Below are 24,239 nucleotides of genomic sequence, written 5' to 3'. Positions count from 1 at the left end.
AAAGCCTTCCCTCATTTTCCCCTGCTGAAAATCCTCCATCCGCGGCTCCGCCCTTTTGTTTATGTTCTTTACTCCGGGAAAATTGCTTGATTTTATATATAATGTATTATCATTTGATTTTTTGTTGATTAGTATTGTTTTTTTCCTTAAATTTTCTGTTGCCCAATTAGGGGTGAGCAGATTCGGTTCGTACCGAATTTATAACCGATTTCAAATTCAATTCGGTAATTTGAAATCGGGTATTTGGTAATTCGGTACCAATTCGGTACATACCGAATTCACCGAATTCTAATATGGTATAAAATAGGTAACGAGATTATGAATTTGGTAATAACCGATTTCGAATTCAAAATTCGGCAATTGAAATCGGGTACCGTATTACCGCATTCGAATTCCAAATTGATATATAAAATTATATAATATATAGATAAATGCTATTTAGTATTAGTATATACTACTAATACTTTATTATATTATATAGGTAAATGCTATTAATAATAATTAGTAAATGATATTATCATCATATCATGTACTTATAATACTAATAATATATAATAATGTACAATATATTTATATTATTTTAGTATTTATTAATTGTTATATGACTACAATAATGCATAGTAATACATTACAATATAAGATAACTATAATACTTATTATTTTATACATGAGTAACATACTAACATGACTAGAATTAGATAATAATTAATACATATATGTATAATACTAAATATTAAACAATAAACATAATTAGTAATTAGAATTTAGATATTGGTAATTTGATACATCATTCATGTTTGAATTATTGAATATTTGAATGCGTAATCTATAACTTGCAAGTATTAGTGTACTCTAAATTTACATTACATATTCACTAATCTTAAGGCTTTAAGTATAGATAAGACAACTAAACAGTGTAAGTGAATGTATATGAATTGCAAATCAATGTATTAGTGTATTGACTTTCACAATAACATATGTAAGTAAATTTCAAGTTTGTAACTAACATAACTTATCACTAATAATTGTAATTTGTAAGTTTGTAACTAATATTACTTAGTATTAATCATTGTAAATTATAAATTCATAAATTATTACTAATCATTGTATAGTCTAAGGTTTATTCTAGTTTAAATTAATCACTTTTTATGTGTTCCTTAAATCATAGACTAAGGATTGTAGGTATAAGTAATCAAATAAGTTAAAATTCATATTATCTATTTACTAATCTTAAGGTTTTAAGTATAGACAAAATAACTAAACAGTGTAAGTGAATGCATGTGAGTTGCAAATCAAGTAAATAAGTTTTATTTTGATTTGAAATAAATTATAAGTTTATAACTAATGTAACTTATCACTAATCATTGATTCATTGTAATTTGTAAGTTTGTAACTAATATTACTTATTATTAATCATTGTAAATTATAAATTCATTGTAACTACTAACTAAATTAGTTTAAATTAATCACTTTTTATGTGTTTCTTAAATCATAGACCAAGGATTTTAGGTATAAGTGATCAAATAAATGCCAATTAAACCACAAAATGATTTGAACATAAGTAATGTGTTCAATTATGAATAAATTTGGGGATCAAATCAGTAATAATTTTTAAATCATTGAGGAGCATAATGAATGTATTATAATTTAGGAGCCCCAATTTATAAATTAAAAATTACAAAGTCACTTCATTTGGGAAAAGTCGGATTTCATCTTCAGCTGATGAAAAGTGAGAAAACAACCATTGCAAATTTGCAATATTGCATAGTGCCGTGGCTGCCGTCGCCTAGGGCTTTCACCGCACTAACACTCCCAAGTCCCAAGTCCCAATTCCCAATTCCCAAATCGAAGCTGCTCTCCGCCTCTCCGGCATCCGCCAGTCCGCCGCGCTCTACGTCTCCTGTCGGCTGTGTCCTGCCGTGCTGGTTCATCGCTGCCGAGTGTCGAAGACGAAGCACCAAGATCTCACTGATTCATCGCTGGTTCATCACTGCTCATCTCTGGCTCGCTTAGGTAAGTGCTCCTCTGTTTTTGGCTCTGTGTCTCTGGCATTAAAATGGGCCAAGATCGACTAGGAAATTTGTTATCCTGAATTGATAAGGGGACGAAATCTGAGCTTCCAATTGCAAACTCTAACTGTTGTAGTAGTTTAGATTAGGTGTGATATAACATAAGCTTTGTATTTTATACACAAGAAAGCTCTCTCCAGTTGTGCAGCGTTTAAAAGTCACGGCCTTGGGGAAAAATTCCACCTTTTACCCGTTAGAAAAATTAAAAAGGAAAAAACTTGCTAAAATGAAAATTTTAGATTCTCAATCTCTGGTGCACATCTAGTGAAAATACGGCTCCAGAAGTTGTACCTAGGATTCTGGATATGAATTTTCTGCAATGTGTAAAAGAAGAAACATCTATGTATAAATAAGCAGAAAGGTCACCTTAATAAGCTCAATAAAAGTAATCAGCTCCTGAATAAGTAATGGAAAGCATTGGAGCAAGTCTAGAACATATCGAAGAGAGCAATTTAGCTTTTATAACTACAAACCAGTAGAAGGCCTACATATGTCTAGCTTCTTTACATATTTTCAGTCTAATATTTGTAGCTTTCTCATGGCTTGCGGGGGTTGGTAGTTGCTGAACTATAAAGATTGGTTTTATATATTCTCTTAATTTGCTTCAGGGTTTTTTTTACATAACAGATGAATTCGGTTAGACCGAATTCATTACCGTTTTCGAATTTGAAATCGGGTACCACATGAATTCGGTAATGCCCAATTCGAAAATGAAAACGGTTTAGATTTCTATAGGTGCAATAACCGAAAAAACCGAATTCAGCGCACCGATTTACCGCATTTGCACCGAATGCTCACCCCTATGCCCAATGATGGAAAAAATTGTTAATATTGAGGGGATTGACAGGGTTTAAAATTCAATGGTTGCCTTTGCACTTCACCGGAAAAATTAGCCGCCACCCACCTCTGTCCAGGCAATCCCTTTGCGCCGCTCCTGATCTGATCTTGAAGCCTTGCCTCCATGGTTAGACTCGCTGCTAAAGCCTTCCCTCATTTTCCCCTGCTGAAAATCCTCCCTCGGCGGCTCCGCCCTTTTGTTTATGTTCTTTACTCCGGGAAAATTGCTTGATTTTATACACACACACGCACACACTGGTGCATGGCTTGGCTGGTTTTTTTGTCGGTGATCTGTAAAAGGCATCTGTTGAATTACCCATCAAATTCCGTCTATGATTCATTGAAGCTATGAGATCTGAGGGCTTCTTATGAAATATGTTTGAATTTTTTTGCGTTTTTGGGATATTTATTGCTTTAGTTTCTTATTTAGTTGTGGTGGCTTTCAACCATTTGATTCTTTTTGGTTTTTTATATAATTGAGATTATTTATTCTTTTCATGTATATCTATTAAATAATTCTTGATTTTTGCCCAGTGACAAAAATTTTGTGGCAAAAGAGCAGTTCTTTTGGTTGCTATTTATTGTTAGCCTTTTGTGGTGCCATTGCCTGATTTCCTCAGGGGAGCAAAGCGTAATTAACCCTTTTTATTTATTCATTCATTTATCCATTCATCCATCCATTGATCCAGATGATCTTCTATCTATCTATCTATCTAGCTGTGATGATAAATCATATCAGAGTTGCCATACAGATGGTACCAAAAGTGCTTGATAAATGTCACTGCTAGTAACCTTAAACTGCAAATGATGGTTTTTGATTAAATATAGTCCTAAAATAGCTATCAAATCTGAGGACTTTTGATTTTATATCTTGTTGTTCAACATCTATTTAGTTGAATTTTCGGGCATTGGCTCATAAGTTTTGTGCATAGTATTCATTTATGGGGGATTTAACTAAGTTGTTGTTTTGGAATTTTTGCCCAGTGATGTTACTCAAGCAATAACAATAGAAAGGTTGCTTTTGATTTTCACAATAAGTCTCCCCAGCATCTGGACGTACAGGCTATAGCAGGTTCAACTTATGAATGCAGAATTTGCATTCTTTAAATAGGGGCGGGTACCCGATGACCTGCCCCTATTTTTCGGGTATCCGAGGATCGGGTACCTGAGGACAATCGGAGCGGATTAGGGTCAAAAAAATAGTGACCCGACATCTTAGGGTCGGGTCAGCCATTTGCCGTTGGGGCGGGTACCCGACCCGTGCCCACCCCTACTTATTATATAGTTTCATTGTTTTTTGTTTTGTGCATTGTGTTTTTTGGAGTATGGACTCAGTTAATCATGCTTTTATAGGAGAACGAATGCGCATAGCGGAAGAGATCACTTTGTTTGAGGATTCCTATCTGTTGGAGTATAAGGATTGTCAACAAGGGCATTGTTTTCAACAAAAACAATGGCAGATTACCATTTTGTTTACAAGGATCTGGAAGGTGCCTCGACGCAATGGGACGATATCCAGAGAAAATTAGGGAACCTTCCTCCCAAACCCCCTGCTTTCAAGCCCCCTTCTTTCACCCCAGCCGAAGACCCCGACTCAAAGCCGAGAGACAGGGCCTGGGTTGATGACAAGACCGAAGAAGAACTTGAAGACCTTCAAGATGATCTTGACGATGATCGCTTCCTCCAAGAATACAGGTACCTCTTAACTTTTTTCATTTTTTGTGGTGGTGGGCCTTTTGATTTTCCTGTATTTGGTCGTTGAATTGTCTTCATACATATATTGGGATTTCAGTAACTGAGGATTGAAAGTTAATTTCATTTTTTAAATTTCTTGGTAATTAGGATTATATTGGAATTATTTCCCATCTAAAGAGATTTTGAATTTTGGTCACAGTTGTGGAACTTAGTTCTTCAGTAATTGAGGTGAAAAATTAGGTGCATCTTGAGAAAAATGAGCTATCGAATTAGTGTAGTTTCAGTAAATGTGGAAGCTAATAGGTGTTTTTGTGACTTTGCAAAGGAAGAAGAGGTTGGCAGAGATGAGAGAAGCAGCCAAAATTGCGAGGTTTGGGTCAGTGATGCCGATTTCTGGATCTGATTTTGTGCGAGAAGTTTCACAAGCACCTGCAGATGTTTGGGTTGTTGTGGTTCTTTACAAGGACGGGTAATTATAACTTATTAAGCACTGTTTTCCTCTTCACTATTATCTTTGTGGTGATGTTAAATTTTTTAAATATTGGTTTTTATGTTGGAGGTACTAGATTGTTTAACACTACACATTTTCTGATAGACACGCTGATTGTGAGCTTCTTTTGCAATGTTTGGAAGAACTGGCTCAAAGATATCCGGCAACCAAGTTTGTGAAAATTATATCTACTGACTGCATTCCTAACTATCCTGATCAAAATATTCCAACTCTTTTGGTGTACAACAACAGTGCAGTCAAAGCAAACTATGTGGGTCTCCGTAGCTTTGGTCGGAAATGCACACCTGAAGGTATGTTGGGAGTTTAGGCTTCTGCAATTCTTGATATCTTCTAATGGAAGTTGATGTCTATATTGCCTTGAAACCTGTGTTTTATGGAATATTCATGGTTCTTATTGTTTTTTGTTTAGATTAGGATTAACTAGCGGAGGGACTGAGTATATGATAACTATTTGATTCCCTATTTTAATCTTTTGTAAATTGAATCTGCTATTTTCTCTGACTGATTTCATAAACTGCATTTCCAAATCTTTAGGTGTTGCATTAGTTCTTTGTCAGTCGGATCCAGTTCTCAATGATGGTCAGGGTGGGGGTGAACAGTCTAAGAAAGATGTTCTTGATGGAGTCAGGAAGAGGTTTATAGAGAAGGTTGTGACAGCGCGCGAAGATGATGACGGATCTTCAAGTGATTAGACTAGGACTTTTTCTCCCTTTTCTTGGACAGATTATTTCTTTTTTATCTCCTTTACGTTATGTGTCAACTTAAGGTTTTGGTTTGCAACTATGGGGATATTGTCTGATATTTTCCCCATTATTATGCTTTAGTTTAGTTTTGTGGCAGGGTATTCCAGATCTTGATGTGCTTGTTCCATTTTTTGGCTCTCATGTACTTTTCATTCTAGTTGCAATGAAAATTTATTTTGTTTGTGGTGCTGTTTTAAATGAGTGGATTGTAATTGACTACTAGATATTGCCCCAGACAGCTCATTAATTGGTACACATGTTTCTTTTTATTAACTATGGTTTGCTCATGCTGTTGAACAGTTTGTGTTACATTCAATCTAAGGTCTAATCGACATGTATAGCTTGATGCCTTTGAGAATTTTAGAGTGTTGAATGCCTTTTTGATAGATCAATAAACTGTTGTACTAAAATTTTCCTGTGTGATTGTAAAAGTTTCATTTTATGACCTTCAATTCATAGTGTTATTTTGTTGTTTGGTCTTTCTTTTGCTGGTCCTGCATGTGTGTCATTGAAAACTCCTATCTGCTTTTCTTGGTCTTTTGCTGTGTGCCAACTTATGCTGGTACACTATTCTGGGCTTGAGTAATTAAGAATGTCAAGTTTCAAGAAAAGAAATGGTTAATTTGTGTGATTATTGCTAAGTTTGACGTTGATCTTAAAATTCGGTATAGCACTGAAAGTGGAATTTTCACGATTCTGCTGGGTTGGATCTTCTACTCCTCTCGGTATTTTAGTAAAACGTATATATTAATCATATATTCATTTTGAATTTGTGGAGGCTGTCTAATTCTGCTCTGGAAACCGGTAAGAAACGAGCATCTTTTTTTTTTTTTTTAATTATACTCTTTGATGCTTAAAGGCGGTAACAACTCCCAGATTATAGGCTCTGCAAGTCAGGGTGGATTTGTTAGAATATACAAGGCACATGGGATATCTGTCCTAATAATGCTGTATCGAAGGAGAGTTGTGCTTTAATCAGGCCTCTCTGATAATAACATTAAGCTAAGGTATCTTGTACCAGATTCAGAAACTCATTCCATTGGAATTCTCTGTGTATCATCGGCTTGATATCTAACATTCTAGAAACCAAAGTGTTCCATTACTGAAAGAAGGATGTTGATTGAATTTAGTAGTTTAGAATTCATTGCCTCGTTCTAATTTTTCTTCTTTGTAATCCAGAGGATGAAAATTGGCTTTGCCTAGGAATATATCTCTACTCTAACAGAGCAATTTTTTTTCAAACCATGTAGTATTTTTTCAGGTAATATGAATATTGCTTAATAGCTTAAGTCTGACTGAAATATTCCCTGAAGAGGGATCATATAGAGGTCAAAATGAGATGTGCATCTTGAAACTCCATGTGATGCTGCCATTTTACATGGTTATGCGAAGGGTGATTATCTGCCATTTTAAGCATCTTTGATTTTATAGTAGCTTCTGTTGTAGTTGTGGAATGGTTACAACTGCTGTTTGGAAGAGAGAAAATGTTGTTGTGGTAAACAAAAAAGCATGCTATAGAGCATCTTTATTTTGAGGAAACAGAAAAGCACATTGGATATGTCACTGACCTTGTTCCTTCTGGCAGAAATGACGGAATAGAAGGTAAAGATGGCTGTTTTTGTAGTTGCAAGAATTCGAGATTGGGTTGGTGTTCAGTGTACCGCTACGAAGCTTGTTCTGAAAGCAGTTCTTGACAGTATGAGGTAAATCCGTCAAACTTGAGTTGTTTGAGTAGCTTTCATGATTATTTAAGTTTCATTCTAGCAGGACTTTACCATGTTAACTGAGGAAGGAATTTGGACCTATGTACATCTCCTGAGTCCTGACTAGACAAAACTTACTGGATATTTTCAAATTTCTGGCTTTCATTGCAGAGAAATCCGAGAGAAAAATCCATGGACCTTTAAGACAAGTAATATCTAAAGTACCTGGTAGATTGCTGACTAACTTCTTTTTTGGTTGGGGCACCATGGGGACACCTATGGCATTTCTGTAATTGTGGTACAATGCCTCACTATTCATATATTGAGATTGATAAAGATTGTCACAGCATCTGGGTAGCTCTACTAGTCCACCAAAAGAAACCTTCATGAGTTTTATTATCCCTCTCCATTTCAAAGCACTAAATTGGACTGTGGTATAATATTTAATAGGCATTGACAATGAAAAAATAAATAAATAAATAAATAAATAAGCAGCTCATAAATTTGAATAATTTTATGTTGCATTGGTGGACTTGGGAAGAGATTATTCATGAAGTTGCTCAACCCAAATCCTAGAGAAGATCTCAAGTGTTTGTGGTGAAAGCTGAGACAGTTATCCAGGATAATATGTGCTCAAGTACCCTGCTGATAAAAAAATTTTAAGCAGTTATCAATGAAGCAAAGTAATTCATATATTCATTAAAAAAAATTCATAAAAAAATTTCCATAGACGGATTCAATTCCCTCATTTCTGATGTCCGCATTTCTTCACAAATGCAATATTCATGTATTTGCTAAAAAGACCAGCACTTTTCGTATGAAAAATCTGTGTTTTTAGACAGGTTATCTTGGCCACTCAACAACAGTCAATTAATTTGTTGGAATTGGGTGTGCATGGTGCTGCTTCATTCTCAAGCAGATTCTGCATCATGTATTAAATTTGTATAGCTTTAAACAAGGTGGAATACACGAAGTCAATTCTCTTTTCTCTGAGTATGTGTACACAATCTCTTTTGACATTTTCAGCTATTATTTCAAATAATTACCTTTTAAGCATACAAGTTTGATAGTCCTCATATTCACTTTAGATCAGATGACAGGATGAGGAAAAACAACTGTTACTTAGATAGGTTTGCTGGAACTTCCCAGTCTGACCCATAATGCTTGGGCTTTTGGTTTCTCTGACATATTTGAGTAATTGGCAAAGTAAATAGTCTTCATCAGCCAAATATGGATCCTTGGAAGTGAGAGAAAGAGTTGTCAATGCAAATGATGACTTTGACAAGCATTTATTACATTTTAGTATCCCTGTCATCTTAAGTGCTTAAGGTGATTGTTCTATTTCTGAAGTTGAGGAGTCAAAAATTAGGCACAATCATGGAAGAAGATGAACTAATCTTCTATTAATATAACTGAGAAAATAAGCAGTTCAATGTTTATTTCTATAAATTAGTTATTAAAATTTGGATTCACCACTTGAACATTAGAATACATTCTCTTTTCCTGATTGAGCAGAGTTTTAATTATGTATACCTTACCTAGTACTTTTCATGTTTTCTCGTTTCATTCTGTCCAGTATGTTGACGTATTTTAGCTTGAGGTAGCCTTTCAAGAGATTCTTAGTTTTGCCATGGTATTCGCTTTAGTGACCGATTGAACTCAAATATGTCAATTCTGAGCTAGGTATTCTATTTAGAAGCTGTACGTTGAGAGCACCTGTTGGTTCTCAAATTAAAAGTATTATCCCTGCATTCTTCTATTATTGTAAATTTAAGTTCTTTTTCCTTCTCTTCAGTTGTTATGCATATTTGGTATTCCACAGAGAAAGTTATCTTGAGTTTTATTCTATTCTTTGATGGAGCTTTAGGAGAATATTTTTTTATCTCTTGATGCATCTTGAACACTACGTTTTTGCAAGTTCAGAAAGCAAGTGTTATGTGATACATTGTGGATACTATTTTTGGATTAGAAAGCCTAAGAAAGTAGCCTGGCTTAAGTATATCTTAGTTCATTTTATTACATTGTACTGGCTCTATTTCTGGCGAGTTATTGTGATATTCTTTTCTGTCTCTTCCTTTGAAGCAGTATCATTAAGATATAGTACTTCAAATCATAGCAGGTAGATAGTTATGCTTAAGATCGATTTATGGTGGAGTAATCAGGTTCTGCAAGCTCAAGTATCGAGTAATCATCTAGAGATGTTTGAGTCTGATTTCTGGAATTCTTTTGCTCTAATGTGCCACCAAGTTGAGGTACATAGCCAACAACAAGATCAAACTTGAACTTCCATGTAGCTTGGTTGGCTCAGATTATATAAAATCTCCTTCAGGTACCCCCTTTTTCTCCGGTTTTAGAGAATTATGCATCCACATTATGATAGTGATTCTTGAAGTTACTACTGCTTCTTGTCTAACGTGTTGGTCTAAAATCACTGATCCTGAAGTCTCAATTAACTGGTTGTACAAATAGAACACCCATGCTCACATTTGTAGTTGGACACATTGTTGAACCATTCATCACTTTTGAGCTCCATTGCTTCATTAAGTACGATGACATGGAATCAACTTCTTGCTTGGGACTGCCTTTAGAGGCCAACTAGAAAGCTAAAGAGGCCTGGAATCCTGCATTGGAACTCAGAAATGAATTAGCTGATCGAAAGGAAAATGTCTCAAAAGGAGCAAGAAAAGCACCCTGCTGAGGTTACCTTGTTATTATGTGTCTCTCTTTGCCATTCCTTCAGTAGCCAAAAGAGGGGAGCAGCTGCAAAGATGTTTGCAACGGGGAGGGAAGATGAGAAGAAGGGGTCGCATTTGAATGGACGGGAAAAGGTTGAATCACCAACCAGATTTTGGGTTTGGGAGTAAGTGACCTTAGAGCCTTCTTTATAGCTCTGTTAGGGAAATGGCTAAGGAGATTTGATTAGAGCAACTAGCACTCTGAAGAGAAAATAATTGTTTTTTATGTTTTTATTTAATATACTTATTTATTTGTTATTTCTTTCCCATGTCTCAAATGTCTCAGCTATTTAGCTGCTCAGAGCCCAGTGCAATGATCATCTCTCTGATGAAAAGTGACTGAAAGTAGGATGGGAGAGGGGAAAGGTGGAAAACTGCTTTCAGTTGCTATCCCTGTGGCAAAGGTTTATGGAAGGGCATTAGCAGGGAAATCAGTTAATTGTTTTGAATTGCTATTACACTCTGTACTTCGTCAACACAAGAATCTTTTGTTTCTATAAAGATTATTTCCCATTTGATTGGGATTTAGCTTGATGGAGATTTCATATTCTCTCTCTTATTAAGAGTCTTACATTGTCTTATTCTGAAAAATGCATATGGTACTAGCGTGGTTAGCCATCTCGACTTGGCCGAGTCCGACACGACTCGATCGAGTCATAACGGAACGAAGGAAACTGTTACAATATCGATTATCGAATCCCGAATAAATCCATATCCGTAGCGAGTCGCTCTAACAATATCGATTATCGAATCCCGAATAAATCCATATCCGTAGCGAGTCGCTCTAACTTAGCCAATGACTGAGTAGAAGTCGTAATGCCCAGAATTGACCCAAATCTTCGAGTCCGAGTTGACTCGGGAATCAAATAATGCCAAACAAAATTTTGCAGAAACAGAGTTATTACCCTACCATTTTAGATGAAACAAATTGGTGCCACTTCAACGGTTCACAAATCACAATGACAATTGCTTTCTATTATAGCTATATTGTTTCACCTCTTCTGTTTTAACTTTTACTGAAAAATTGAACACCTAATAATTGAAAGCTTATGTATTCATCTTTCTAGAAGTCAAGGCCATCTCCATTTTTCCTAGCAGTAGCCAACAATCTTGTGTGAGTTGAATCCCATCCTTACGAAGTCCTTCCTTTGCCTCTGTTTTTGTTAGAAAAGAAAAGAGTTGTTTGGATAGAATATTATTTGGAATAAATACTGTAGCAATTTTTATGATATAATGTATGTGAGATAAAAAGATAATTAAAAATATAAAAAGATGGGTTAAAAAATGTTTTTATGATGTAAACGAAATATTATTGAAAAAATTTTGATATTCAAACGAATTTAAAACTAAGTCCTTCAGTAATGGGAAGGGAAAGGAAGGGAAGTGAAAGAAAGGCTTAAGACTTGACAGTCGATAAGGAAGATCCAACATAGTAGTCATAACTAGTGATCCTAATCTGACGGGTCAATGTAAAGGAGTTGGGATTAAAGGCTTAAATTGATGCTAATGTGACAATAAGGGAAGTATGGGCTTTTCAACTTTCAAATTTATGGGCTTTCAAGGGCATGGAATTGACATTTTGAAGGTGGATTTTATAAATGAATTTTATTGGGCTTATTCCATGGAAGTGCAGATCAGCTATTTGAGCAAAGCATTGTTAATTTAGTTTTGTTAATTTGTTCATTTATTTGAAATTGTTAAAGGTTTTATTTATAATTTACTATTTTTTCTAGATTTAATATATAATATTTTTGTTATGTGATTTGCAAATTTGTGTTACGTTTGCTTAACAATATAATTACTTTGATTAGATTTATGGTTTGTTCAACAAATTTCTTCATTTATATGTTATCATCAGTTTGAGTGGGGTTAATATTGTGTTGTGTAAAATATAATGGTTTTAATCTTCCTTTTAACTTTTGATGTCATATAAAATAGGAATAAAAGGTGTTCTTAATGCTAAAATGATTTACTTTTAATGCTATAGGTCATTGGTTATATATATATATATATATATATATATATATGACAATGTAGGTGTTTAACAAATATAATCTGATAATTGTGCTTGTTACAGTATTTTCTATTTTTAGTAATTTTTTTAGATTTAAAAAAAAAATTATGTGCTATAATATACGTATCACTCGATATATCGCGACGGATGTGGAACAACTGCAAACAATGGGTATAGGAGATCAAAAGAGTAGACTCTATTAGCCAAAAAAAAAAAAACAAATAGAATTTTGAGTGCATATTGGTTTTACACTGTACCAAAGCAAAATATTTGACAGATTGATGTTGGAAGGGTTTATTCACATACCCACAAACCTCTGTTTGTTTTTTCTTTTTCATTTTTTTTGGCTATTTTATGCCATTCCATTTTCCCTTAATTTTTAAAGAACTCTAGTGCTACATTTGTGCAATCTAAGCATCCTACTTAAATGGAGACGTTTGCCCTGATCATTCATGAGTAAGTGGTAGTGGAGAACTGATTTTCTTCTTATAAGTGTTCTGTTAGCTATCTAATGCTTCGAATACATGTTATAGGACTGAAGACAAATCAATCTAATAAAGTATATTCAGACATTGTATATTAATCACGAGATTATGAATTGATTTTGAGGTCTAAAAGCGAAGTACTTGACATTATAATGGCACCCCATATTGTACCATTACTGATCATTGAGGAAAAGTTTCTCCCATTTATTAGGTTTAATGGGGAAAAAAAACTAGAAAGGAATGCCATCACTATAGCAGCATAGGCAAATCAAATTCCAGTCTTAAAAAAAAAAAAATTAACCAAGTAGTAGTAAAACAGTTTGGGTATTCAAGTCTCTTCCCTCACAGAATGAGAACAAAATTGAATAAGTATCACTTAGGTGAAAATAATTTACTGTTTTTGCACATTCATGCACAAAAAACAATAGTTAGACTACTACTATTTAACTTGTTAAGAAAATAGTATTCGTCAGAGTAGATGCATCACGTCCCAAAGTGCAATAAGACAGAACTAAATGCAATTCCCCAGCAATTTATGAAAATTGAGAATGTCCAAATTGCAATCAAGTTTTATTTTTATTTTTTCCCTATCATAGGGTAGTTCAACTTCAACCAAAGGTACAATGCAGAAACCCTTGCGGAAAATTTTGGGTTAATTACATTTACTTCCCTTGAGGTTTAACCAAGCTAGTAAATAATCCCTGTGATTTGATCAAATTACATCTATCTTCATCCATGCTTCAGTTACTAAGGGGCTGAAATGATAAAAGTATCATTCTTATTCTTTTGAAACTTAACTATCAAATTAGAAATTGATGGCCACTTAAACGAGAAAAGGAGGGATCTAAAAATTAATAATAGCAATAAAATCTTCCATTCCCTCGTTAAATAAAAGTTTGAATAATTATATGTTAAGATTAAGAAAATGGCAAAGGAAACAGCCAAAGGTAGAAATAGAAGAAAAGAAATCGACTTTGGGGTATTTTAGGGCTTTCATTGTATAAATTTGCTGATATCACTCAAAATAAATGTTTGATAGTAAATTAAGTGACGGCAGGGGTGAATGCGTTACAACTTTGGGATTTGACGTTTTGTTTTGTAATTTGGGCAAACTATGGAGCCTCATCACTAGTTTGCCCGAATTTCAAAAAAGTAAATGTAATTAATCCAAAAAAATTTCTGTAACCGCGGCCCAAGATTGAAAAGATGCTACTGTATTATTAACCAAATTTATCTTAAAAGACCAATTCCCTTGGTTAAGTAATAAGTGTCAACTATCAAATTAAAACATCTATTCTTTTTTTCATATATATAGAAAAGGTCATTTTATTCAAACAAATCTGCACTAATTGCAGGGAATACATCAAACAAACATGACACAAATACATATAGATCTGAAATTAATAAATATAACAAATCTAAGAAAAAATATAAATAAAGATAGCATTGATGTTCCTATATTTCTTCCATTCGGATGAATCACTGTAGCCGAATACATCAGTGCATGTTTGCTGACAATCAAATCTGATTAAAACTTATTCAAGTCCAAAGAGAAATTCAAATCTGACAATAACGAAGAAATTGCAGATCTAAGAAACTAGATTCTAGATCTACAAAATCTCAAATTTCACAAAGATAAAACTTAAAAAACTCTCACAAGGAAAAACACAAAAGAGAATTAAAACATCTATTCTCCACGTCATGATTTCTATACTTTTCTTAGGCCCTATTTGATAACGTAACTCAGCACTTAAATTTAATGGATTCATATCTTAATATATTCAGACGAGTTTGATAATAAAAAATTGAACATCTGAATTAATTAAGTGGCACTGAATTTTCTAGGCAAAACTTGCTTCCAAAAATAAGTGATAAGTTATTCACTTATCATTAAATATCATATACACTCAAGTGTATTTGATTTAATATTTAACAATTCAATAACTTAATGGAAACAGAATTCAGATTTTACATTTCAATTTTCAAACTTTAATTTTATCAAACACACCCTTAATTACATATTACCTAGTTTGATTGTGTAACTAATTGATAGTACAAGGAAAAGACAAATCATGAAGAGTCATTAAATTTGCCAGATGACAGCAATAGCGGCCAAGAATACTCATTTGGATATTGAGTTAGATGGGTTTCCAGTTGATCCAGGGCTTAGGAACAATCTTGTTGATTAACATCTTAATGTTCATGATGGAGTAAAAAGATTCTATCTACGAAAAGAACACAATTGTTCAATCACTTTTAAGTTAAGTGGTCCAAGTACAATTTTAAGAGAGTTTACCAGATTTAACTCTTTTTCATAAGGGGGATGATACATACTTTTGTGGTGAACCTATGCATGTTTAAGTTTCTCTCTTACAACAAAATAAAGTTTTTATTATCATGCTTATCAAAAAATTAATCAAAAGCTTTTACCCATTTTATGAATTTATAAAGTTCCACCGCCCTCATTGAATATTTTCTGTTGTCAATGAATACAGGAGAATCTAGTAAATGAAAGAAAATGAATTAAAATAAAGTGCAATGTATCAACGAGAATCTACAGCCAAAGTTCAAAAGGCCAAGAGTGCAAGCATTATCAAAGTTGACTGTATCATATAAAATTTTGAATGGAATCTAGTTGGAGGCTTGCTTCTAAATTTTTTAATCTTTAGCAATTTTTAAAGTTCAATATTGGTTTTCTTTAGGTAGGAAAATCTTTTAATAAAAAATATAAATAACTACTTCTGGTTGTACAACTAAACAAAAAATTGAAAGGACTCATTTGAGGTTTCCTCAATAATTGAGATTCCTCTAAAGATTAGATCATGAAAAGATTGAAATGTGCAATGCTTATGGATGATTCTTTAATATATCCAATGATGTAGCTTCTGAACTTAAACTAGTATTTGTTTGCATCTGATTCTTTCTTTTCAATTTAAAGGAACAAAGGGAAGAAATGAAGGGAGAATGGAACCTCTAGTGAGCCAATGCACAAAATATCCTAATAACTCATTTGCTTATGATTTTCAACCTGAAAATAATGGAAGGCATAAACAATAAATTTAAAGGTTAGCAAAATCTAAATATTTGTGAAGCAAAATTGTGTTCTGTTTTAGCAATTCAATGGTTAATTACCAATGGCTAGTTACATGTGTTTAATACCTTTTGAAAGGAAGCAAAAAACCAAAAAGATCATTAAAAAAAAAAATCCATCTATATCCAATGTGTTTACAGTTTACCACCTCCCACCAAAAATTCTGATACAAAGAGTTTTACACTTCTGAGCACTTTGTTGGTGCATATCCCAGCCTTGACTGTCTTGTATCATACAAGATATGAAAATTTTGTTGTTGATAGTTTCCAAGAATTGAAAGAGCCGAGGTTGGAGTCCCCAGTATCGCCAAACAAACAACTTCCTCTGGTTCAAGCTTGATAAAATAGTTCTCCTGTGGGAAATTCCAAACTGCACCATCACCAAATATGATCCCAAATGATGGCAGCTCTAGCTTCTCCACCCCTGAGATATTGTAGCAAGGAAACAATATTGGAAAATCTTCAACAATTGGGTAGTTTTTCACCTTCTTCATGAATGCTTCCTTTATAATCTTGTAAGCTGGATCAGCAAAATAGCTGAGTGTTGTACCAGAATCAATGATTGTTCCACCAGCACCTTCTGGGCTTAAATTCCAGGTTCCTTCCGGTATATTCAGAACCTCACCCCCCACCAAAAGCGACTTGATTTGAACGTAATAAAATGTATCAACTGGATTATTTTCTTTGCCAGCAGAAACCAATGTGGTGAAGTTCAATCCAGGATGGCTCAAGAGATCTTTATCTTCGCCGAAAATCAGCTTGCTGCTAACACTAGCATTGCTGTTTCTATCCACAAGGCAATATGAAAAGGAATGGCCATATAATGATTGAAGTTGGGAGGAAAAAGAAAGAGGCCCTCTCCCAAGGCCTAATAATCCAGCAGCACCATGAAATAGTCCTCTGTTCCAATGACCACAGCCAAACATCACATTTTCAACAGTTTTGAATTCTGACTTTCCTGAAGGATTTGTGAGATTAACTGTGAAGGTTTCTAGCGCAAAATCCCCCGTTGTATTCGAGCTGTCTCCATACCAATAGAAATAAGGACATGTTTGATTCTCGGACTTGCAAGGTTGTGGAGGATCAGGAGATGAAACCAGGTGACATCTAGGATCATGGCAGCTTATATTTCTGAAAGTACTAGAATCCTTAGGATCATAAAAGGGTCCATTTTGCTCAAAACAGTCATAACATGGAACACATTGAATCCAATTAAGATCACTTCCAGTATCAAGAATCAAAGAATAATGCTTTGGAGGTGTACCCACAAAAACATCCATGAAATATTCTCCTGAACCAAGACTCACCCCTGAAGCAAGAGTTGCCATGAGTTGGCCGGAAAGTTGAGAACTCTGAGGCTCCGGCGAAGCTGCCAGAGCTATTAAAGACCTCCTATAATGATTTTGTGATTGTCTAGCAACTTTCTTCAGCCTAGAAATGGTGTTTTGATTCTTCTTCTCCACAATCCTTGTATGAAGAGTCTGAATTCTAACCAAGTCCCTTGTCGTTGACTCCAGAACTGAGTCTTTTCCATTGGCTTCTTTGCCTCCTGATCTGCGTTTCAGATGAAGTTTGACAGTGGGTTTATGCTGATTTCCCAAATTTCTTGCATCATCATCATCATCTTCTTCTTCTTCTTCTTCTTCTTCTTCATTGTAGAAATTCTTATCTGTGGCTACTGCATCCATGGTTGCTTTCTTTGTTGTTGCAAAGTTGCAACCAGTATTTGCTGAAGACGAGACGGCATTGAAGCTTGAATGATCAGGCAATTCTATGCCAGCCAGATGAGAGACATTTGCTTTCAGATTCTTCAGACTAAGAATCCCTCCACGTCCGGTGGCTACAAAACCACAGGAAAACAAGTAAACAAATACCAAACCAACCAAGAAATTCATGTGTAAGTAGTCTTCCTCTTTCCTTCTGCTCTTCTGCCTCAAACCAAGAGAATTTGACAAAATCTCCAAAAGGGATATCAAGTTTTGTTGTTTCAGGTACAAAGACACCAATCAAAAACAATAACAATCCAAATTCTATGAAATGAAATGGCTCTTGAATTGTTAAGCTGCAGAAGATGTTAAAAAAAATGGCTGAAAAATGATTGATTGGTTTCGAGAGTAGTATCAGCTCTGGCAATGGAAAAGAGGTAAGATATAGAAACTCAGAGTATATTTTACAGAGCTATATAAGCTCTTCTAAAGAAGAGAGTTGGATCATAAGAGAAGGAAAACTAGAAGGAAGATGTAATTTTGTGAGGAAGGAGAAAAAATGAACACGAAGAAATTTTGGGCATGGGGTAAAGAACGGGGGCATGTGTGGAATTTTAGGAAGACTGGATGTTTGAATTGGACTTTGAAAATCCGCTGGCTTTTCAGTTGGCCAATGCTTCTTTACGCGGTTTCAAGAAAGTGCGGCCAGTTCCCATTATTGGTTTCCTAAATTGATTGGTACCTCTTGTAGTATACAATATATAATTTGGCAAATATTATAGGGTTAAAAAAATTACTTTAATGTCATTAATCCAATTTAATAGTGAGTCAACTTTGTTTGGGTTTGCCACTATTTCACATACAAGTTTTTCAAATACAAGTTTATAGCAACATATTTGAAAAAATCTCCAAAAATACTTCAAAAATTCAAGTACACATAAGATCAAATACAACTGATAAAAACAAAAAAATAAAATAAAATAAAATAAAATAAAACCCTACCACTTTCTTCTTCTTCCACTCATCACCACCATCCCGCCCCCTTCCTCCTTCACACAACCACCACCACCCCTCACCTATCCCTTCTCTTTCCTTCCTTTCCTTCCCTGTCCTCAACGTTCTTTTCTCTTCCTCCCTCTTCCTCTCCCTCCCCCTACTTGCTCCTTTCTCCTCTTCCCTCTTCTTTTCCTCTCCCCTTTCCTTCCTTTCCCCGCAACCCTCCTCCCCTCCCATTCCCCTCTTCTAATCGTGATAGGGGAGAAAGAGGGAGAAGGAGGAGTAGGAAGGGGAGGAAAAGAAAGAGGGAAAAGAGAGGAGAAGGGAGGAGAGAGTGGTGGAGGAGGAGAGGGGCGGTGGGATTGGTGGTATGTAGTTGTGGTAAAAAATTTTATAAATATTTCAGTAAAATTTTAAGTTTAAAAATAACCTTAAAATACATCTTCTGATATACAAAGCTACAACAAAATTTTTTAAAACACTCTTAAAAATACCTAATGCATACGGACCAATTAGGTCTCAGGTGCATACACAGATGTGCCTGTATTTCCAGCATTTCCCTCAATTTGAGGACATACGTGAACAAACTCTGTCAAGAAGGCCAAATAGGAGACTTTGAACGAATTTAACATCTATTCTTTCTTTCCTCTGCCGTGTCAATTTCTAATTCTGTTGGATCAATTATCAAAGTTCATGTGTAGACTTACTTCCTATGTTGATTTTTTCTGGATGAGCTTGAATTAAATAACTCATCATTCCAAGTCCAACTTTTGCGTTGCATGGCCGCTAGAGAATTTAGCAAAATGCGTACGTTGTATATTTTATCTACCAAAAAAGAAAAAAAAAAGTTTGAAGTCTCTCACGATTTTTCTTTCCAATAAAATGGAAAAGAAGAAAGTACAAGGAAACTCCAGATTTTAAGAATTTTCTTTAGAAGTCTTTCTATCGCCTCTTTTATAGTAATAAATTCCCCTGTTCTCCCTTACTTAGCTTTTGCCGTATTAAAGCTTTTAGTTTATACTCCAACATTTTCCTTTGTTATATAGTTACTCGGCATACAGGCATGACTAAGCTTCTTATACTAAATAAATCTTTTAACTTTGTATTTCATATTACTCTTTCTAATTTCATTTTTTGTGTGAAGAAAAATCTTTCAATAAAAAAAATCCTGCACTCCTAATTCAGTTTTTTTTTAAGTGATCGACACTAAACTACTTGGTTTTTTAATTTCTGTTTCATTTATGATCAAGAATAATTAAAAGTTTGAGGTTCAGACATTGTTCTTCATGAAAATGCACAATAACATTCACAAAAATGTTGTTTGATTTTGGGTAACTTTCGAAATAAGTTTAATAGTGTTTTAATCAAGCTATACTTTTCTCTTTGGGCCACAAGAAAGATTCAATAGAGAAACCATTAGTTATATAATTTCATGATAGGTAATTAGTTATCAATAGTTCTTCTGGCTTATCATTCAATATATAGTTTAATACACCATTTTTTTATATATAGTTTAAAACACACAAAGGCATATATGTAATTTAATAGTATTTGCTTTATATACATCATAATTACTCTTGTTAACTGTGCTCTGAATGCCAAAGTGAAGAAGTTCAAAAAAAAAAGAAAAGAAAAAATACACTATTGTTAACTAAATCATCTTTAAAATATTTTTAGCCATTACTTGTAAAGAAAGTAAATACCCCTATCTCATTGGTTTTGTTAAAAAAATAAAAATAAAAAAATCTAGCTATATACCAGTGCTTTTAACCACAAATATTTTACACAAAATTCCATCAGGTCCCATGAAGAGGGATACTATGTGTGTTTGGATAGAGGTATTATTTGAAATAATTACTGCAACAATTTTTGTGATGTGATGTATGTAAGATAAAAAGGTGATTGAAAATATAAATAGATAAATTAAAAAATTTATTTATAAGACAAGCGAATTATTATTTGGAATAATTTGCTAATCCATTTTGGATATACGAATTCTTTCTTGTGTTCTTTACAAGTATTGGCCACGTAAGGGCAGAAAATTTTCCTTTGACTGTGAAACAAAAGACTTTCCTGCCGCGTGTGTATAGCTTTTCAACCAATTAATGAAATATATAAATGTATGAGACCTTTTGGTCAAAGGTCTACTAAATGAAACTCTTTTATCACATCATAATTATTCAAAATTTCAGTTCAAAACGATAATTAGCACCTAAAAATAAGTTGGTCATATCAATTGGATATGATTAGAATTTACTTTTGTCACTGGTCAAAGATTCAACTATTATGTGTACATTTCTTGTGAATTGTGAATTGAAGTGCCACACAAATTCTTGCTTGTTAGGTACATATGTGACCACAAGGAAAACGAAATTGTATAGATCGTTTTTCTTGACTTCTTTTTCTTCTACTTTTAAATTCTACTAGTCTAAAAGACCCTTTGATACATCATGATTTTCCAAGCCATATAAATATTTACTTGGTCCTTTGTGTGGGAGGTCAATTCTGTGTCCTTTTCAGAATCAGTTGGATTTCACCTATTGGTCTCTAATTTACTTGGTAAATGTATACTCTTCAATTAGATTCTAGTTTTTGACCCGGCTAAATTCTTGACGTTTTTAATTCTCACTCTGTCCCACTTTTATAGCCTTATTTTTCTTTTTTATCAGTCCTAAATCATAATTCAGTTTTCAATTGAAAAATATAGTTAACTTGTAATTTCTCTAAAATATTCTTATTTAGTATACTTTGTTATCAGTGAGTATAACTTACTTTATTCATTAATTGTTTGGATTCATGCATTGAATGACACAACTTTGTTTAATTTCAGGTGTCACATTTTTGGAAATGTAAGATTAATTTAGAAAAATAAATAAATACAAGGGAATGCAGGTAAGATTAAATAGCGAAAGTACATAAATGCAAGGAAAAGTAATAATTGTTAGTGTGCATATATATATATATGCATGGTAGGTTAGATAAATGTAATGTATTAACTAGTGGACACCAATTAGAAAAATCCTTTATAGTATTATTGTTATAATTAATGCAATGACATAGTTTTTAGTCATACTCCTAATATTAATATAAGAGTCTTTTAAAAAAAATAATAAAATAGATTTTTCAATAAAGTTAACTAATTTTTTTAAAATTATGTGAAAAAAAAATTAAAACTATCAAAGTGGATGGACGAAATACTGTATGACATTTATGACTGGAATTGACCTTTAAAGTCTGAAACTTAGCTAAACAAGTAAGTAAATATTTGACAGGTATACTGCAACTAATCAACAATGGACAGCGTAGATCTAGTTTACAACGTGGTGGGAAATATCCTATTGCTCTTGAAACCATTTTAACTAGTGCCCGAGGACATCTCTATTTTTATTTATACTGGAATATCTGAATTATCATTTTATTACAAAAAAAGAAAGATAAAAAATTTATTTCACTCTAGATTCTTTCAATGTACGGATTAGATTATCAAATAATTAATTTTTTCTAGCCAGTTCCCTTAGGATACTGTTAACTTCCGGCTTTTCTTTCTATAATCTACTCATTCACATTTATTGTTCTCCGTACATTTAAAGACTTTGTGAACTTTAATCTTAAGGTTCTAAAAATTAATATTTGGGTTCCACTTAATCTGTGCCTTTAGACCACTCATAAACTAAACCCTTAAACAAATGCTAGAAGTGAATACCAGTTTTTTGAAAATTAGATCGGTTCGACCGGTCGACTCATGAATCGATCATATATCCGATATAATTCAATAGTCAACTCGAAATTCAATTAAACCAGTTAAACTCGATGACGGACTTATTAAACTAATAGAAAGTGGTAAAATCGAGAGGTTCAATTGGAATTCACTAATTTTTTATTTTTCTAAAAATAATTCAACTGTACAGAAACTTTTAGAACTAAAATAAATAAAAAATTGATTAAATCTTTGAATTGGGATTCAGCTAGTTGAACCAGAAGCTCTTCCGGTCCACTCCTGGGTCCAATTTTAAAAACGTTGATGAATACAAAAAGAGGAAAATGAAAAACATGACAAGAAAAAACAAGAAGTTAAGCATCCGAAATGTAAGAGAGTTGCCAGTTGGAGTACTTTATCTCATCCTTCACGTATGCATCAAATGTAAATAAAATATGTATGAGAAGTTAAAAGTAGTAGCGGCAGCTGGGGTGGTTAGTTAGAATTGAGTCACTAAAACAGCGACAGATATTAATTATTTAGCGTATAATGCTTCTCAAAGCCGGACACCGTTCAGCCCTACCTGCTTCCCCGGCACCCACGTTTTCAGGGTTTCGGGCTTGGTCAAAATGCTTGGCCGGTAAGCTTACAGTTTAATGCGTCAGAAGTCAAACCCAGCACGTTAGGAAGCTTGGAGGAATCTTCACGGGAAAGATCTAAGAATGGAATAGGGACCAAGAGAAAACAATTCTCAATTAGGGTCCGTTTGGTTGGGAATAAAATATTTTCCTTGGAAGTAAAATATTTTTTTTTGGTTGGAAAAATATTTTCCATGGAAGTAATTTTTGGAAGTAATTTTTCAGGAAAATCATTTCCCTTTCATTATTTTCAGGTGTTTGGTTAACCTATTGAAAATATTTTCTTACTTCATTTTCTAGTGTTTGTTTAGCTTTTGAAATATTTTCCAACTTTGACATATTTTCACTTTTACCTCTATCTTTACTTTCTACATATTATAACTACATACTTCTTCCCATGCAAAATAAAAAAGATTTATCTCATTGTTTAACTTTAAAAAAATCTTAGAAAAACGTATATATGAATAAAAAAAATTCTCTTTAAGCAATAAACAAATGTCTGGCCATTCATTGTCAAATATCAATCACACGCAATGCTTATTGTGACATATATCTTGCACTTTCACTGTTGAAAGTTTGTCTAGAAAAGAATGTCCTTATTATACATAATTAATTACTAGAATAGGGTGAGTAAGGTGAGGCCTTTTTTTTATTTTGAAAGTTTGACAAATACCTTTATTAGTTGGGACGCGTGCATTTAGGAAAACAACTTCAGTAAGTTTGGAAGGGAAGTTGTTTTCCATAGGATGGTGAAAATCTTTTGCACAATAAAATATTTTTAATAACTTTTGTGCAATCAAACACGGGGAATTAGGAAAATATTTTCCGATCACCGAAACAAACGGACCCTTAATGTATTATATTTGTTGATAGTTTTTTTATGTGTAACGACTGAAAAAGAAAAAGGAATTACAATTAGACATGATCTCACATCGAGTGAAACTTCTTCTGGCTTTCATGATCTTAATCCTGCAAATTTCTCAAATTTAGGGTGAAAATGCTTGCTCTTAATAGCACTTTGCCAACAAAAATAAAATAAAGATCCTTATTTATTTTGCTATATATGTATATCCACATGCGTGTACACACATATGTCCACACGTGTATATATATGTGCGTGCTTGTATACATGCGTGTGTTTATATGTGTATATGTATGTATACACAAGCATTTATATATTTGTAACACACGCATATGGGTGTTTGTATGCATTTACTACACCCTTGGGGTAAACATAAGTTTTGATTTTGATCTAGATATATTTTCGTGAACTACACAATTACCTCAATTACCTTGAAAATGTTTCATGTAAATTTCATA

General features: G+C 33.6%; 2 protein-coding genes across 2 annotated transcripts; one reads left to right on the top strand and one right to left on the bottom strand.

The window, feature by feature from the left end:
• The first annotated feature begins 1,727 nt into the window (after nucleotides 1–1,727).
• On the top strand, nucleotides 1,728–6,053 carry LOC113772302 (phosducin-like protein 3). Its single transcript, XM_027316890.1, has 5 exons — nucleotides 1,728–2,013; nucleotides 4,260–4,601; nucleotides 4,927–5,070; nucleotides 5,197–5,402; nucleotides 5,647–6,053. The coding sequence occupies exons 2-5, from the start codon at nucleotides 4,360–4,362 to the stop codon at nucleotides 5,802–5,804; spliced, it is 750 nt and encodes a 249-aa protein (XP_027172691.1). The 5' UTR covers nucleotides 1,728–2,013; nucleotides 4,260–4,359; the 3' UTR covers nucleotides 5,805–6,053.
• Nucleotides 6,054–15,902: 9,849 nt separating this feature from the next.
• On the bottom strand, nucleotides 15,903–18,063 carry LOC113770944 (aspartyl protease family protein 2-like). The gene has a single exon (XM_027315572.1). It carries the CDS (start codon nucleotides 17,775–17,777, stop codon nucleotides 16,062–16,064), a length of 1,716 nt encoding a protein of 571 aa, XP_027171373.1. The 5' UTR covers nucleotides 17,778–18,063; the 3' UTR covers nucleotides 15,903–16,061.
• Between the last annotated feature and the right edge of the window lie 6,176 nt (nucleotides 18,064–24,239).

Source organism: Coffea eugenioides, chromosome 5 (genome assembly GCF_003713205.1).
Source record: "Coffea eugenioides isolate CCC68of chromosome 5, Ceug_1.0, whole genome shotgun sequence".
NCBI classification, from domain to species: domain Eukaryota; kingdom Viridiplantae; phylum Streptophyta; class Magnoliopsida; order Gentianales; family Rubiaceae; genus Coffea; species Coffea eugenioides.
Note: the sequence above shows the minus strand (reverse complement) of the source record. Positions and strands in the feature narration are given on the sequence as shown.

What these genes read in the sequence shown, in the direction of transcription:
- LOC113772302 (XM_027316890.1), top strand. Translation starts at nt 4,360, where the DNA reads ATGGCAGATTACCATTTTGTTTACAAGGATCTGGAAGGTGCCTCGACG. An exon ending in GTGGTTCTTTACAAGGACGG is followed by an intron (nt 5,071 to 5,196) that starts GTAATTATAACT and finishes ATTTTCTGATAG; the next exon opens with ACACGCTGATTGTGAGCTTC. An exon ending in TCGGAAATGCACACCTGAAG is followed by an intron (nt 5,403 to 5,646) that starts GTATGTTGGGAG and finishes CCAAATCTTTAG; the next exon opens with GTGTTGCATTAGTTCTTTGT.
- LOC113770944 (XM_027315572.1), bottom strand. Translation starts at nt 17,777, where the DNA reads ATGAATTTCTTGGTTGGTTTGGTATTTGTTTACTTGTTTTCCTGTGGT.